We start from the raw sequence: 14,234 nt of genomic DNA on the forward strand, positions 1-14,234 counted from the left end.
TGTGTTGTGGTTAATGCAGCCGGCAGTCTATCACTTCAAGTTCTGGGCCGACGGGATCTACTACCAGCATCCCGGCTGCCCGCTTCCCGATAACTTCCCCGACGACTTTGTCGTTTCGTTCAACCTCCAGTTCGTGTGCAAGGTACCTTGCTCTCGTCACGTCACTCCCCTCTCCGCTGTGTCGCGTGACTGACCTTTGGAGACTCACTCAAAACGCAGCGCATTCGGCCGGAGCACGTGAAGAAGCTGATGCACAAGTACGCCGTCAAGACGTGGGTGCGGCACGCCGCCAAGCGCGGCTTCGGCCCCAAACGGTCCTCCGATCGCTCTGGCGGCCGCCACGGCCTCAAAGCCCTCACACAAAGCCTCAAGAAAGGTGACCATGCACCACATTTGTGTGTCGTGTGTGCGCCCTGCGCGTAGTGATTTGAGAGCTGATTGAATGTGCGTGCGCAGTGCCTGTCGCAGAGTTCGAAAGGCAACAGCCGCACCAGAAGAAGCGCATCATTTCGCTGCGACGCAAGAAGTCGAAGAAGAAGGACGAGCGGGCTGTGGCGGCGACGGCGGCGGCCTCAGGCGCGTCTCCCAAGCCGCGGTCCGGCTCGCGCGTGCAGCCTCGCCGCGAGGGTCCCTCGCTGTGCGAGGAGGAGGACATCGACACCGCCTCCAGCATCACCGACGACGAGGGCGACGATGACGAGAACCTCCCACGCGACGACCTGCTGTCGTCCGAAGGCGTGAACGACGCCGAGGCCTCGCCGCCGCCGCAGCAGCAGCCGCTCGAGGACTTGACCAACGACGACAGCCCAGGCGACAATCTCAACCAAGCGGCGAAGCGCCGAACATTGTTCGCGGCCACGATCGAGGAAGACGACAGCGACAACGGCGCGGAGGAGAAGTTCTACTCAGACTCGTCGTACTACTCGTCGTCGGAGGACAGCGACGCCACCGACTCTGGCTCTGACTCCGCCGGCTCCGACAATGAAGACGCTGATGAAAAGAGCGAAGCCGAAAAGAACGAAGACGAAGCCGATGTCACTGTGAGCGAGTGCGATGACAAGGACGACGAGGGCGAGGCGGCCAGCGAAGCGGAGACAACCGAATACGAAGACGACGGCGACGAGGGAGAGGAGGGCGAGCGACCAAACGCCGGCGGCAAGGCGGACTCGGAGAACAAGAACAAAGAGAAGCGGCGGCGGCGCGGGGAGAAGGCGCTGTCGGCCTCGGAGCGGCGGGAGAAGCGGCGGACCAGGCGACGAGACGAGCTCGAGCAGCGGGAGGAGGAGAAGGAGGGCAAGCGACAGAGGATGAAGCGTGGGCCCCTGGTCAGGCTTCACCCCAAGACCGTGCTCCCCGTCACCTTCTTTTGGCCTGGTCCCGCTCATTCCGTACCCGCCCCCCTTCGCATTCTTCGTTCTTTTCTTCGTTCTTCGTTCTTGCCGAGCCTCGCGCTCACGTAGCGGTGATGGTCGTCCGTGAACTCTTCCAGGTGAAGCTGATCTACAAGTCCTACTTCCACGCCAAGTGGAAATCCAAGGCCATGCAGCCCTGCTCGCCATCCTCTTCCCGTGCGTCCCCACCTTCCTTGTAGGCGGCTTGTGCGGCGTGTGCGTGTTCAGTTGGCTGAATGCTGTGTTGCGTGTGAACCGGTTCCAAACCGTTTTCCACATACAGGGTGGAGTGTGCGGATAACGCTCCTGCCGGGCATCTACCAGACGTGCTACCTGATCGACGGCGAGCACTACTACGCCTCGCTCACCCGGCGCGTGGTCGACCCTCAGCACGTCCTCAGCGACTGCAACCTCTACCGAATCGACGTCGATACCAAGGTGACCCTCTTCTCCCATATGTTCCGGCCGCGTGTGCGGTGTGTGCGGTGTTGACTCACCTCGTGTGCTGTTCTGGTGGCCACCGCAGCCCTGGCTGGAAGCGACCAAGAAGAGGGGCCACCTGATCAAGCAGGGCGGGCGAATCAAGACCTGGAAGCACCGCTACACCACACTGCAGCACCACGAGATCCACTACTTCCGCGACGACAAGGTGCCCAACCCACGCCACCAACTGAGCTTGTGATGGTTGAATCCAACACACGCGCGTGGGGTGTGGATGCGCCGCAGGAGGAAGAGCCGATCAACGTGATCCCGCTGAGCAGCGTGGAGGGCGAAATCGAGGCCAGCGAATTGGCGGGCAAGAAGCGGGCGTGCTTCCACCTGCACACGCCCGGCCGTACCTACGTCTTCTCCTCCGCGAGCCAAGAGGTATCGACGATCGTCGGAGGCTGCGCGGTTGATGGATGTCTAACAACCCTTGATCCACATCAGGAGATCGAGGACTGGGTGCGGTGCATCAACAGGTCGGCGTTCATGCACAAGAACTGGGAGCGGGTACTCGCGCACTACCGACCGCCTCCGGCCACCTACCACAACACTGTATAGACACAACACAAACAAGCCCGCACCTTACATCATTCTAAACTTTTTGATTTTTTTACTTGTTACACCGGGGCGAGGTGGACTCGACCTCGACGAGGAGCCGCATTAAGGTGTGCTTGCGGGGCCGTCGGCGGGCCTGCTTGCGCCAGTCCTCGTAGGCGTAGCGCAGGGCGTCGTCGCTCTGGATTCCGACCAGGTCGCCCTCGACGTCCCGGTAGCTGATCCGCACCACGCCCTTGGCGCCCTCCTGCATCAGGATGGCCAGCAGGAGCGGCCCGTGGAGCCGGTGGACCTCGGCCATCAGGTCGGCGTAGAGCAGCGGCCGCCGGGCGTCGAGCCGCAGCAGCGAGATGTCGTCGTGGTAGGTCGACTCGGCCTTCTTCCGCCGCAGCTGGCGCTCTTCCACGTCGGGCAGCTCGTCGCCCGACGATGACCACCTGGCGTACTCGTCGCTGTCGCTGTCGCTCGAGACGCGGCGGGTGGGCACGATGGACATCGAGCAGGTGTCGATGACGGTCAGGGCTGACAGCTGCAGGCAGCACTTGACGACCACCACGCCGTGTCGCTCGGCGTAGGTCAGGGTAGGATTGCGCCGCGCCTGTTGCGGCTTGGCCGGCGAGCGCTGCGAAGAGGCGGCCGCGGTCCTGACCGCCCGCGACGACGTGGCCAACGGAATAGCCGGCAGCGGGACCCTGGAGCCCTCCTCCGACGATGACGAAGACGACGACGAAAGCGAAGACGATGACGAAGACGACGAAAGAGAACACGAAGGCGAGTCGGTCTGGGCCACGGTGACGCTGGGCGCGGCCTGGGCGGCGGCCGCCGGGGTGATCCACTTGCGGATGGTGGCGACCGGTCCGATTGAAGACCGGTTCTTACGGGTGGGCGACGAGCTGCCCGATGTCGACAGGGCGCGACGAGGTCGTCCGGGAGGCCAGCGGCGCTGGCCTGCTCGCGGCTGACCTTGCGCCTGATCGAGCCCCGGCGAGCGCTGAACGGCGACACCACCGGCGACTGGGGAGCGGCCTCGGCGACTGCGGCGGGCTGGGCCGGGGCCTGGGCGGGCTGCGTCGGCGCGACCGCGAGGAAGTCGTCCGAGTTGGTGATCAGCGGCACCGACGAGAACGACGACGATCTCTTGCGCCCGGCCTCCTCCCCGGCCACGGGGTCATCGACCGCCACCACCGCCGGCGCTGCCTTGGCATCTCCACCGCTGTCGCCGCCGAACACCTCGGGTGCGGGCTGGGGCGGCGTGGCCGAGTTCGAGCGCAGGCGCGTGGCCAGTCCGTCCCTGCGCAAGGCGATGCACTTCTCCGACGCCGCGAACTGCTTGATCGCGCAGGGCAGGCCCACCACCGGCTGAGCCGCCGCCTTTGCCCGGCCGCCGCCGTTGTTGTAGTGCTTGGCGGCCTGGGCCTGGGTTTGGAGCTCGTCCTGCTGGCGCTGGAGCATCAGCAGCGCGAGCCACAGCCGCCGCTTGTCGACCACCGACAGGACGCCCAGCTGGTCGCACAGCCGGCGCAGGGCGGCCTCCGACTCACAGCCACCGCCGGGGCCGGCCGGGTTGGCGTTGCGCCGCGGCCCGGCCGGGCCGAAGATGAAGCTCTTGGACCGGGCCAGGGTGCCGAAGTTGGGCGACGACGTCGACACCCGCAGCTGCGGCGGGCCGCCCGGCTTCGACTCGCCGGCGGCAGCGTAGGGCTGGGTCGATGATGATGGTGATGATGAAGAAGAAGAAGGTGTCGTGGGCGGGGAGATGTGGGACGACATGAAGAAGGGCGTGGAGGCGGCGTTGAGGAGGTGGGTGCCCTTGAGCTTGGACTTCTTGGCGGCCGGGGCGTAGGCGTTGAGGCCCTGCTGCTCGAGGAACCGGGCGACCTCCTTGGTGCCCCAGTCCTTGGGCTGCGGCTCGGCCGAGTCGGAGGGCGACTTGCCCGCGGCCGGCCTGCTCCTCCACTTGCGAAGAGTGCTCATGCCTTCTTCTTCAACTTCTTCCTTCCTGACCTAGCCAGGAAGGGATCGCGGTGGGGGGTCGCTTCGTTTCCTCACTCGAGTGGGGCAGTAGCTATGGTTAACCTTGGCTTCGACCTTAGCCTTCGTTCTTCTTCGTTCTTTTGGTCACCTCTTCGGTTCTTCCTGGCTCTTGGCTTGCTCTCTTGCGTGAGGCTCTGATGGGTGTGGTATTGGTGAGGGAGGCCTGCTTGGGTTGTGGTTGGGTTCGAGAACGTTAGGTTGTGGCACTCTCGCCCAAACGATCAAGGCGCCCTTCCAACAAGCTCCAGAAAGAGAGCTGCACAAGCCCCATTTCGTGACGATGATGACGCGGTAGCCTGGTATGTAACCTGGCTACCTACGCCGCAGCTGTTGCTCGGTTGGAGGAAAATAGAGTCTTTTTTTATGCACCTCGTGCGCTGATTGGCTTGGTTAATCCCATGGTAACCGGCAATTCCTTGTGTTTCAGAACCCGGCTAGTTAACAACCCCGTGGCTCGTTCTCGGCCGCGAGAACACGTTAGACGTAGGCCCCAAGCGGCTGGTTGAGCATGACGACACATTTTTGTGGCCTTGTGCTGTGCTCACAATACGCAGCTGCGCGAGAGCTCGTATCATCTGCCGCGAGAGGCGCGGCGACGGAGGGGGTAGAGGCGGGCGCTCTCCTCCTCGGCGAGCCTGCGAGCGAGCGCGGCGTCGTCCTCCTCCGTGGATCGGGCGTCGCTGCCCCGCCTGCTCCGCTTGGCCTTCCGGCCGCCCGACCGGGACTCTCGCCGCCGCCGTGACGATAGGCTCTTCCGCGATTCTCGTCGACGCGCCGTCGTCACGCTGCTGTCTTCCTCCTCTTCATCATCATCATCGCTGGAATTCTTCTCTTCTTTCTCATCGCTGCTGCTGCTGCTGTCGCTGCTGCTCGCCCTTTGGATGGTCCTCTTCGTCTTGCGCCCTGCTTTCTTTGTTCTGCTGCTTCTCGCCTCCTCTTCGCTGTCGTCGTCGTCTACGTTTGATTTCTTCCTGTCGGCCTTTCGACGACTGCCTTCCTCATCCTTGTCATCTTCTTCGTCGCTTGACTCGTCGTCGCTGCGCGATGATGGTTTGGCCGCAGGCGAAGAGGGCTGCGACGATGACGAAGACGACGGCGACGACGAGGCGCTGCTGTCGTCCTCGCTCGACTCGCTTTCGCTGTGCCCCTTCTTCTGTCGCTTGGGGTCGCGCTCGTCGTCGTCGTCGTCGTCGTCGGGCCGCTGCTCGCCGGACCCGCTCGCCGACGCGCCGCCTTCGTCCTTGATATTCGGTTCGGCCTTCTGGCCTTCCGAGTCGGCCTCCTCGTCCCCGTTGCCTCGCTTCCGCTTGGCCGCGGCAGCTGCCGTCGACAGGGAGGCCTTCTGGTCACCCTCCACCTTCCTGCGGCCCGCGCCCAGCATTTCATCGAGGAGCTGGGACGGCGTGCCGTCCACCACTCGCTCGATGGGCGGCGGCTGGTTGTGGTTGAGGGAAGAAGAAGACCCGCGCTGCGCCGGCGCCTCGCTGTCCTTTCTCTTCCCTGGAGACGACGAACGAAGGAGAAACGACCATCAGTCAGTCCAGCATTCACCGAGTGAGTGACTCGGGGAAAAAAAGAAAAGAGGTGTGTACCTGTTGAACTGCGCATGCTCTCCAGCGCGTCGTTGATCTGCGCGTGCGCCAGCGTGTGGAAGGCCGACGACGGGTCCTGCACGACGCCCTGGATGCCCTTTTCGATCTCTTTGTGGAGCGACGTCCTGGTTGTCACACCACCACCATCAACGTTCGAGAAGTCAGGGCACCACTGCGTCGCGTTGCAAGTGCATGGAGAGGGGAGGGGGCACACTTACCGATGCAGCTCGTCGAGAATACGAGAGAGGACGGCCTTGCGGTGTTGCAGCCGCTTGGTGGTGGTCATGGCCGGATCGAACGGTGGCGCGTGCGCGTAGGCCCGTGTGCTCTCCACTGTCGCCCGTGCTCGCTCCAGCAGCCGCGCTTGCACTCCCTTTTTTTGTACACATTTAAATGATTAAAATAATAAATAAATAAATAAAAAATGATGGGCGAATTGGGGTGGGGGCAGCGAGGGGGGAAGATGAGTGGCTACCGAATCGATGAGCTCTTTGGTGAGGGCTGAGCGAAGTTGATCGAAGCAACCGTACAGCTTCATGTGCTCGAGTAGCGCCTGTGGGGTGGTTCGTTTCAGATATTCCTCCATCTGCGCCGTTTCTGTTTCGCTAGCATGCTTCTTGTCTCCATTCGCGTGTCCATTTGCTCTGGTTCCTTCTGGCCCGCTCTCCATCCTCTCTCTTTAAGATTTAGAAAAACAATTCGGTAGATTATTTTATAGTTTTTGTTTTTATTTTCCAATTTGTTCTGGAATTGATGAGCACAGCCATGCTGCGGTGTAGCAGGAGAGTGGGAGGCTCGCCACTTCGTGCGGACCACCTCCGCTGCGGTGGTCTTCACAGCTCGGGTGCGGTCGTGCCGGTGGGTTCCTCCGTCCTGCGATTAAATCTCCATCCCGTTGCATCTCCTTCAGCCACAACGTCCCTTCTTTCATCTGCGCGATCGTACGTGCGGCTGCCGATGGGTTTCCCGCTCCCCTTCCGCCCGCCCTCTTCTGCCCCCTCTGGTACCAGTTCCCTTCTGATTAAGTTGATTTTAGTATTTTAATCTTTTATTTCAATTAATTAAAAAAATACTTGTTTGGGCAGGTGCGCGTGGTGTTGCGTCGTCATCGGGCTCGGGCAACGGCCGCCGTGGTGTGAAGGGCTTCGACGAGACCAAGTACCCGCCCATGGCGCCATCCCCCAAGGCCACTCCGCCGCAGCCATCACAGCAGACCGCCCGCGAGCCCAACCCTCTTGCCGGTACCAGCTAACAACCCTTCCTCTCGTCGTTGGCGTCCGACTCACCACCATCTGCGTTACTGTCATTGTGGTGTGGTGTGGTGGTGGTCTACAGCGCTGGACGGACCTGATGTGATCCACTTGCTGCCTGACGAAGACGAGGCCAGACACAAGTCGAGGAAGATCAAGGCGGCGCCCGCCGGCATGGAGGGCGGACTGATCATCCAGGCCGACCAGCGTACGCCGCCCTGAGGCCCTCGCTCCTCTTCGATGGCTGCGATGCTGCGGTGACGAGTGGTGACGAGCGGTGCTTGTGCTGATGGTCTCACAACCACGTGATTGCGTTGATGTAGTGTTGCAGGAAGATGAAGAAATCATGGCGAGCAAGAAGCAGAAAGACCACAAGTGCCCCGGGTGCGGCGCCACGCTACAGAGCGACGACCCGCACTCCATCGGCTACAAGTACGCTTCCTCGCGCTCAAACCTAACAGCATACTGTGTAGAAAGCACACACAACACACAACACACAACACACAACACACAACACACCACCTGATGGCATTTTCACTATTGTCATGCTTATTCTTTTTTTGTCATTGTTTGTGCTTTGGGCAGACCTCCGCAAGTGCTGAAGCAAGAGGAGCGGGGCTTGGCTCCGGTGTGCCAGCGTTGCCACAGCCTGCGGCACCACGGCATCGTTACTCCGCTCAAGGTCCCGTACGAGGAGGTCAAGGAGCACCTCAAGCTCATCTCCGACCAGTCCTGCCTGGTGGTCAAGATCGTGGACATCTTCGATTTCAGCGGCAGCTTCATCAACGACTTTCGCGGGATCACCGGCAACAACCCCGTCGTCCTTGTCGGCAACAAGGTGCCTATATTATTCATATTCTTATTCTTATTATTTATTGTTATTATTCTTAGTTATTATTCTTATTTGTTATATATTGATTTATTGACGGTGTGATTGTGCACAGTTGGATCTGCTGCCGGTCGGAGCGAAGCCGGAGAGGATTCAGATCTGGCTCAAGCGGCTGGCGACGGAGATGGGCCTCAAGAACGTGCGATCCGTGCATCTGATCTCGGCTAAGTCGGGCGAGGGCGTGCACTCGTTGTCTCGGGTACATGCTTCTACATGACCTGCCAACCCAACCGGTGTGCGATGTTATTAACGCTCACCACCACCGCCGCCACTTGACAGAAAATAGAGCAGCTGCGCAAGGAGCGGGACGTCTACGTGGTCGGTTGCACCAACGTGGGCAAAAGCACGCTCATCAACCGACTCATTTCCATCAACACCAAGGGTACCTACAATGTGTGTGGTGTGGTGGTGTGGTGTGGAGTGTGTGTGTGTTCGGCACTATTCCCAAGGCAGTCACTCACGGTCCACATTGTACAAGGCCCGAAGAAGAGGAATCTGATCACCACGTCCATCGTGCCTGGCACTACGCTCAACCTCATCTCTTTCCCTCTCGGCGGCAAGAAGGGTGCGTTTGCCCCTCGTTTGTGTTGCTCTGCGCAGTTGTCTTGTCCGGTGGACCTAACGACACACACACACACACACACATCACACACACACACACACACACACACACGGGTGCCTGTGCGAATTGTGTGCGTTCGTTGCAGCTTTCAAAATGGGCAAGCGGGCCTTCCTCTACGACACGCCGGGCGTGATCAACAAGCACCAGATGGCCAACCTGCTCAATATGGAGGAGCTGAGCATCACGCTGCCCAAGCGCCGAATCCAGCCCGGTACGCCAACCCTTCCGAAGCCTCACTTCTATGATGAAGCGAGCGCACGGTGCTCACTTCAACCCGGGTCCACTTGCGCGGCATAGTCACCTATCGCCTCGTGCCCGGCAAGGCGCTCTTCTTCGGCGGGCTGGGCCGGCTGGACTACGTCGATGGACCCGGCCCGCTCTATCTCACGCTCTTCCTCTCCAAGTACCGTTCCCACTCCTCTGGCGTTTGGTGTGGTGGCCCACTGCAGTGTACACCGCGGTTCGAGTACTCACATGCCAGGTTCATCATCATTCGTCGTCATCAGGGAGCTGAAGGTGCACCCGACGTCCATCGCCAAGGCCGACGACGTCATGTCCAAGCACGCGGGCACCTTGCTCGTGCCCCCGCTCGGCGAAGAGCGGGCCAAGCAGCTGCCCGAGTTCATCGCCAAGGACATCCACATCGAAGGTACATTTATTATTTATTATTATTTATTGATTATTTATTGCTGATTAAATTTCGAGATTGATTAATTTATTGTTGTTTTATTCTTTTCTTTTGGTATTGATTGATTTTATTTTCGTGGTGCAGCCGATGAGGAGCGTGGAGGACTCAAGAAGTCGTTCGCCGACATCGTGTTCTCGGGGCTCGGCTGGACCTCGCTCGTGACGCCCACCTTCGACCGGGACATCCACCTCCGCTCCCTGTCGCCCGAGGGCGTTGGCATCTTCCTGCGAGAGGTCCCTACACCCTCCCCACACCCTTCGTCGGCTGTGTCGTGCGAGTCGTCGTCTCACGACTGATTTCGTGACTCTCGCGTACACCACACACACACACACACACACACACACACACACGAAGCCCCTGATGCCGTTCGAGATCGAGAAGAGAAAGCAGACGCCGGGAGGCATCAAGAAGCACGGCAAGGTGCCCAAGCCCGGCACGCAACCGCGCACCCGCGACGACTTTGGCGAACAAGCCGAAGAGGAAATGCGACGCACTGCCGGGAGTGGTCGGCCGACACCAACGAAAACGGAAGAAGAAGACTACGACGACGACGACGACTTCGAGGACGCATTCGCGGATGGCGATGATGACGAAGACGACTCGATCGACGAGGTGCACGGTGTCACCGACGCCCAGGGTGCGCAGAAGACGACGAAAGGTGGTCAGCAGCAACAGCAGCAACAGCAGGGGGAGAAGAAGAAGAGGATGTCGGAGCGAAGAAAGCGGAGGCAGGCCTTCCTTGCCCGCAACCGCAACCCGGCCTGGCGATCCGCCATCCGCCTCCGCAAGGGCAAAGGCAAAGACAAGGGCGCCCAGCCCCTCGGCGGACCCGACTCCCCGCTCCAGCCGCTCTCCTAAGACGACGACGCTTGGCCGTTCCAGTTCGGCAAAGAAAATTGGGGCAGCTGCGGAAAAGTCTCGTCTCCTTTACGTTTCGCAGCGCAGGCATGGGTTCGATGTGCGGTGGTGGCTGGCGCACACTCACTCCTGGGCGCGCTTCAGGACCAACGCCGCTCGGCAGGGAGCATAGATCTGCGTGTGTTGTTGTTGGTGCGCACCACATACAACGATTAGTGGTGAGTGATGGTTGTGAGTGCGTCGCTCTCACGAAGAGCTTGTTGTCAAGGACGTGAGGGGAGGCGCGTACGAGCATGGAGTTGGGCCTGTCGTCCCAGGCCTTGGGCTCGGTGAAGAAGGACACGCCGGCCTGCATGCGGCTGTGGCCGCCGTACTCGGCGGCGTCGGTGTCGAGCATGATCTCGTACTTGCCCGGCTGGGTCACGCCCACGCGATAGTCCGGGAACGACTTGGTCGGGTGGAAGTTGAAGATCCAGTAGAACTCGCCGCGCTCGAAGGTGATCAGCTTGTTGTCCTCGTGCTTCACAATCACATACTGTGTGCGTTGTGTGAGCGTGTGTGTGTGTCGTGTGTGTCGTGTGTGTCGTGTGTGTGTGTGTGTGTGTGTGTGAGCATTTCTCGCAATGTGACAGAAGATGATGACGACGACTGCTGTGCATACCTCTCTGGTGTTGAGGAAGGGGTGGTCGTTGGCGAGGCGCAGCATGGCCTTGTCGAGGTTGTACATGTGCTGATATCTGAGTAGCTTGTCCTCGAGGAGGTCCCACCTGCGCCTGCACTTGTCGTAGCTGTTGTTGTTGCCCGGGCGCGGGAAGTCGACCCACTCGGGGTGGCCCCACTCGTTGCCCATGAACGCGAGGTAGGCCTCACCGCCGAGGGCCAGCGTAATCAAACGGATCTATAGCATTCAAGTTGAAGCGAGGGTGAGCCGACACACGACACACACACGACACGCACACGACACGCACACGACACACACACGCACACCACACACACACACACACACACACGACACACACACACACGGCAGGGTACCATCTTGTGGAGAGCGATGCCGCGATCGATGGTCATGTGGAGAGGCTGCAGTGTGGCTGTGGAGGGGCAGGTGAAGGCTTGCCAACCAAAAGAAGAAGAAGAAGAAGGAAAAATAGAGAAGAAAAAGAGAGAAGGGTGGGAGGGTAAATAAAACGAGAGGGTCGCCAAGACGAGAGAGCGTACACATGTGCCAGTACATCTCCTTGTCCATGAGACGGAAGGCGATCGTCTTGCCTCCCTGCAGGGACTGATCGTGCGACTCGCAATAGGCGACGGTCGCCTCCTGTCATTGTCCATTGTTGTTGTTGCAGTGTGAGAGCCCCGCGCAGATTTGGTTCTAATGCAGTGGCACGATGGCGCCGCCAACGTGACGTACATTCCACCTGCGGTTGGTCAGGTCCCACACGATGCCTTGCATGCTCCAGTCCTCGTCCTGCGCGCACAAGAACGTTCGAAATGTAAGCCATAACGAGACGACGCAAATCCGGCGAGGCGGGGCGGGGCGTGTCGACGACGTGCCTTGACTTCGGTGCACATCTTGGCCCACATGTCGGGAAGGCCCATGCCGAGCCTGTAGTCGAAGCCCACGCCTCCGTCCTCCACCGGACGGCAGAGCCCAGCCATTCCCGACACGTCTGTCGTATAATGACGAACAACGACACCCAGTGGTGAGCCAGCGCATAGTGCCATGGACAATGCGAAACCGGAAGGCGACTCACTGTACCTTCGGCGATCGTGACGATGCCGGGGTAGTTCTTGTGAAGCATGTAGTTGGCCTGGTGGTGGTGGGTGGTGGTGGGTGGTGGGTGGTGGGTGGTGGTGGTGTGACGGTCAATGAGGGGCTGTTGGCCAACGGCGAGCACGGCAATAAAGGCGCGATGGACAAGGCAGAGGTGCGTACCAGCTGCAGGTAGCGAACGGAGTCTTCGTCGACGTCACCGCCGAAGTAGGTGTCGTAGTCCCAGTTGGAGGTGTAGTTACCGTGGTGGACGTACAACATCGACGTCACGCCATCGAATCGGAAGCCGTCGAACCTGGTGCACACGCGCACTCATCAGAGTCAGTTCGGTGCCAATTGAGAGAATCGGGGAGGGGAGGGGGTAGTGCTACGTACTTGTACTCGTCGACGAACCACTTGAGGTTGCTCATGAGGAAGCGCAGCACTTCCCACTTGCCGTAATCGAACAGGCGCCTGTAGACGAACACAGTCCCAGATGTGTGAGTCCCTCTTTGTTCTGGGGGGGGGGCAGTGTGGCATTGGAGCATTGGGGTGGGGAGGTGGGGAGGAGGGCGTGCGTACGTGCCCCAGCCAGAGTGGTTGCCCTTTCCGCCGGAGTGGAAGTAGTGGTACTCGGTGCCGTCCCAGTTGTTCAAACCGTCGCCCACGTTGGGGGAGGCGTGGCTGTGGACCTGTGCGCAAATGGATGCGTGAGAATAAGATCAACGAAACAAACGCAAAACAAAAGGAAACACGAAACGAAACACGAAACGAATATCAAGACGAGAGCGTACGAGGTCGAGGTAGACTTGCAGGCCCAGGCCGTGGGCGGCATCGACCAGCTCCTTGAGCTCCTCGGGCGTGCCGAAGCGAGACGAGACGGCGAAGAAATTGGTGACCTGGTAGCCGAACGAGGGGTAGTAGGAGTGCTCCATCACGGCCATCAGCTGAATGGCGGTGTAGCCCGTCTCCTTGATGTAGGGCAGCAGGTGCTGCCTGAACTCTGATCAGCACCAACGCACACCAAACCAAAGTCATCACGCATCAGTCAGTTTCACATGGCATTGCATTGCGACCGACTGCATCGGTCAGAGAGAGAGAGAGAGGTGTACCGGCGTAGGACGACACGCGAGGCTCGCGGCTGGACATGCCAACTATAATGGGAGTGGAGCGGATCAGAAACAGTGTTTTCCGGGGACGGCAGCACACAGAAAGTGCTGCGAGCGACACTGGGCGTACCGTGGGTCTCGTAGATGTGGAGACTGGCGGGCTTCGACGGGGCCTTGTTCTTCCACTGGTACTGCTGCGGAGGATCCCAGTGCACGGCTGGTCACAGTGAAGAGGAAGGTATGAGGAACCTGCATCAGTCGCTTTGGGTAGCGGGCGTGCGTACCATCAAAGATTCGCTGGCCGTCGTGGAAGTGCTCGACGACGCGCTTGGCCCACACAGGGATGCGGTCCTCGCGTTTGTATTGACCGTGCTGATCGCGGTAGCCGACAACCGCCTGTGCGCATAGGAGAGGGCGTGTGTCAGGCCAAAGCATCTCAGCTGTGGCGGCGGCGGCGGCGGCGGCGGTGTACCTTGACTTTGCTGCCGTGGGGAATGGCGATCCCATCGGGCGCGTTGGGCACAAAGACGGACCAGACGCCGTGCTCGTCCTTCTGCATCTTGTGCGTGTCTCTGTTCCAGCCATCTGCCGATTGGAGAGCGCGTGCACTCATGAGTGTGAGTGGAAGGTACAATATTATTATTATTACAATTATTAAAAGAGGCCGTACTGAAGTCGCCCGTGAGGGTGACCTCGGCAGCGCCGGGAGCCCACTCGCGGTAGGTGACGCCGTCGGGACGCTTGATGAAGCCAAACTTGTCCTGGTAGGCCGAGCTGAAGGCGTCGAGGCTGCCCTCGACCTTCTCAATCTCGTTCTTCAGGGCCTCGAAGCGCTCGTAGCGCCACTTGATCTTGTCGTTGTGGGGCTCCAGCCACGGGTCGTCCACCACCAGCTTCATAAGATCCTTCTTCTTCGTTTCCGTTTCCATCTTTTCTGGGACATTCGCGCCAGTGGAGGCCAGCTGCTGTGCGTTGCTCTTCTTCTCTACGTCCATTATTTTTTGTGA

General features: G+C 60.1%; 6 protein-coding genes across 6 annotated transcripts; 3 read left to right on the forward strand and 3 right to left on the reverse strand.

Annotated features, from left to right (window-relative positions):
• Positions 1-13: 13 nt before the first annotated feature.
• ACA1_013340 (PH domain containing protein) lies at positions 14-2,435 on the forward strand (the record flags this gene model as incomplete). The annotated part of the gene is made up of 8 exons (XM_004354017.1): positions 14-142; positions 220-376; positions 457-1,388; positions 1,490-1,568; positions 1,675-1,829; positions 1,918-2,040; positions 2,118-2,258; positions 2,322-2,435. The coding sequence occupies 8 exons, from the start codon at positions 14-16 to the stop codon at positions 2,433-2,435; spliced, it is 1,830 nt and encodes a 609-aa protein (XP_004354069.1).
• Positions 2,436-2,487: 52 nt separating this feature from the next.
• ACA1_013350 (uncharacterized protein) lies at positions 2,488-4,406 on the reverse strand (the record flags this gene model as incomplete). The annotated part of the gene is given in 2 exon segments (XM_004354018.1): positions 2,488-3,423; positions 3,438-4,406. The coding sequence occupies 2 exon segments, from the start codon at positions 4,404-4,406 to the stop codon at positions 2,488-2,490; spliced, it is 1,905 nt and encodes a 634-aa protein (XP_004354070.1).
• Positions 4,407-5,037: 631 nt separating this feature from the next.
• Positions 5,038-6,596, reverse strand: ACA1_013360 (uncharacterized protein; the record flags this gene model as incomplete). The annotated part of the gene is made up of 4 exons (XM_004354019.1): positions 5,038-5,966; positions 6,059-6,183; positions 6,277-6,431; positions 6,534-6,596. 4 exons carry the CDS (start codon positions 6,594-6,596, stop codon positions 5,038-5,040), a joined length of 1,272 nt encoding a protein of 423 aa, XP_004354071.1.
• Positions 6,597-7,015: 419 nt separating this feature from the next.
• On the forward strand, positions 7,016-7,530 carry ACA1_013370 (uncharacterized protein; the record flags this gene model as incomplete). The annotated part of the gene is made up of 3 exons (XM_004354020.1): positions 7,016-7,061; positions 7,144-7,299; positions 7,394-7,530. The coding sequence occupies 3 exons, from the start codon at positions 7,016-7,018 to the stop codon at positions 7,528-7,530; spliced, it is 339 nt and encodes a 112-aa protein (XP_004354072.1).
• A 124-nt stretch (positions 7,531-7,654) lies between these two features.
• ACA1_013380 (ribosome biogenesis GTPase YqeH, putative) lies at positions 7,655-10,365 on the forward strand (the record flags this gene model as incomplete). The annotated part of the gene is made up of 10 exons (XM_004354021.1): positions 7,655-7,740; positions 7,894-8,146; positions 8,253-8,396; positions 8,477-8,590; positions 8,651-8,762; positions 8,905-9,030; positions 9,117-9,222; positions 9,326-9,468; positions 9,592-9,740; positions 9,862-10,365. 10 exons carry the CDS (start codon positions 7,655-7,657, stop codon positions 10,363-10,365), a joined length of 1,737 nt encoding a protein of 578 aa, XP_004354073.1.
• Positions 10,366-10,488: 123 nt separating this feature from the next.
• On the reverse strand, positions 10,489-14,222 carry ACA1_013390 (glucan (1,4alpha-), branching enzyme 1, putative; the record flags this gene model as incomplete). The annotated part of the gene is made up of 18 exons (XM_004354022.1): positions 10,489-10,539; positions 10,655-10,900; positions 11,027-11,263; positions 11,401-11,456; positions 11,584-11,683; positions 11,777-11,833; positions 11,926-12,035; positions 12,125-12,176; positions 12,302-12,434; positions 12,515-12,592; positions 12,701-12,802; positions 12,913-12,926; positions 12,958-13,121; positions 13,231-13,272; positions 13,358-13,444; positions 13,512-13,623; positions 13,700-13,812; positions 13,898-14,222. 18 exons carry the CDS (start codon positions 14,220-14,222, stop codon positions 10,489-10,491), a joined length of 2,079 nt encoding a protein of 692 aa, XP_004354074.1.
• Between the last annotated feature and the right edge of the window lie 12 nt (positions 14,223-14,234).

The sequence above is a fragment of the Acanthamoeba castellanii genome, assembly GCF_000313135.1.
Source record: "Acanthamoeba castellanii str. Neff unplaced genomic scaffold scf7180000083750, whole genome shotgun sequence".
In the NCBI taxonomy this organism is placed as follows: Eukaryota; Discosea; order Longamoebia; family Acanthamoebidae; genus Acanthamoeba; species Acanthamoeba castellanii.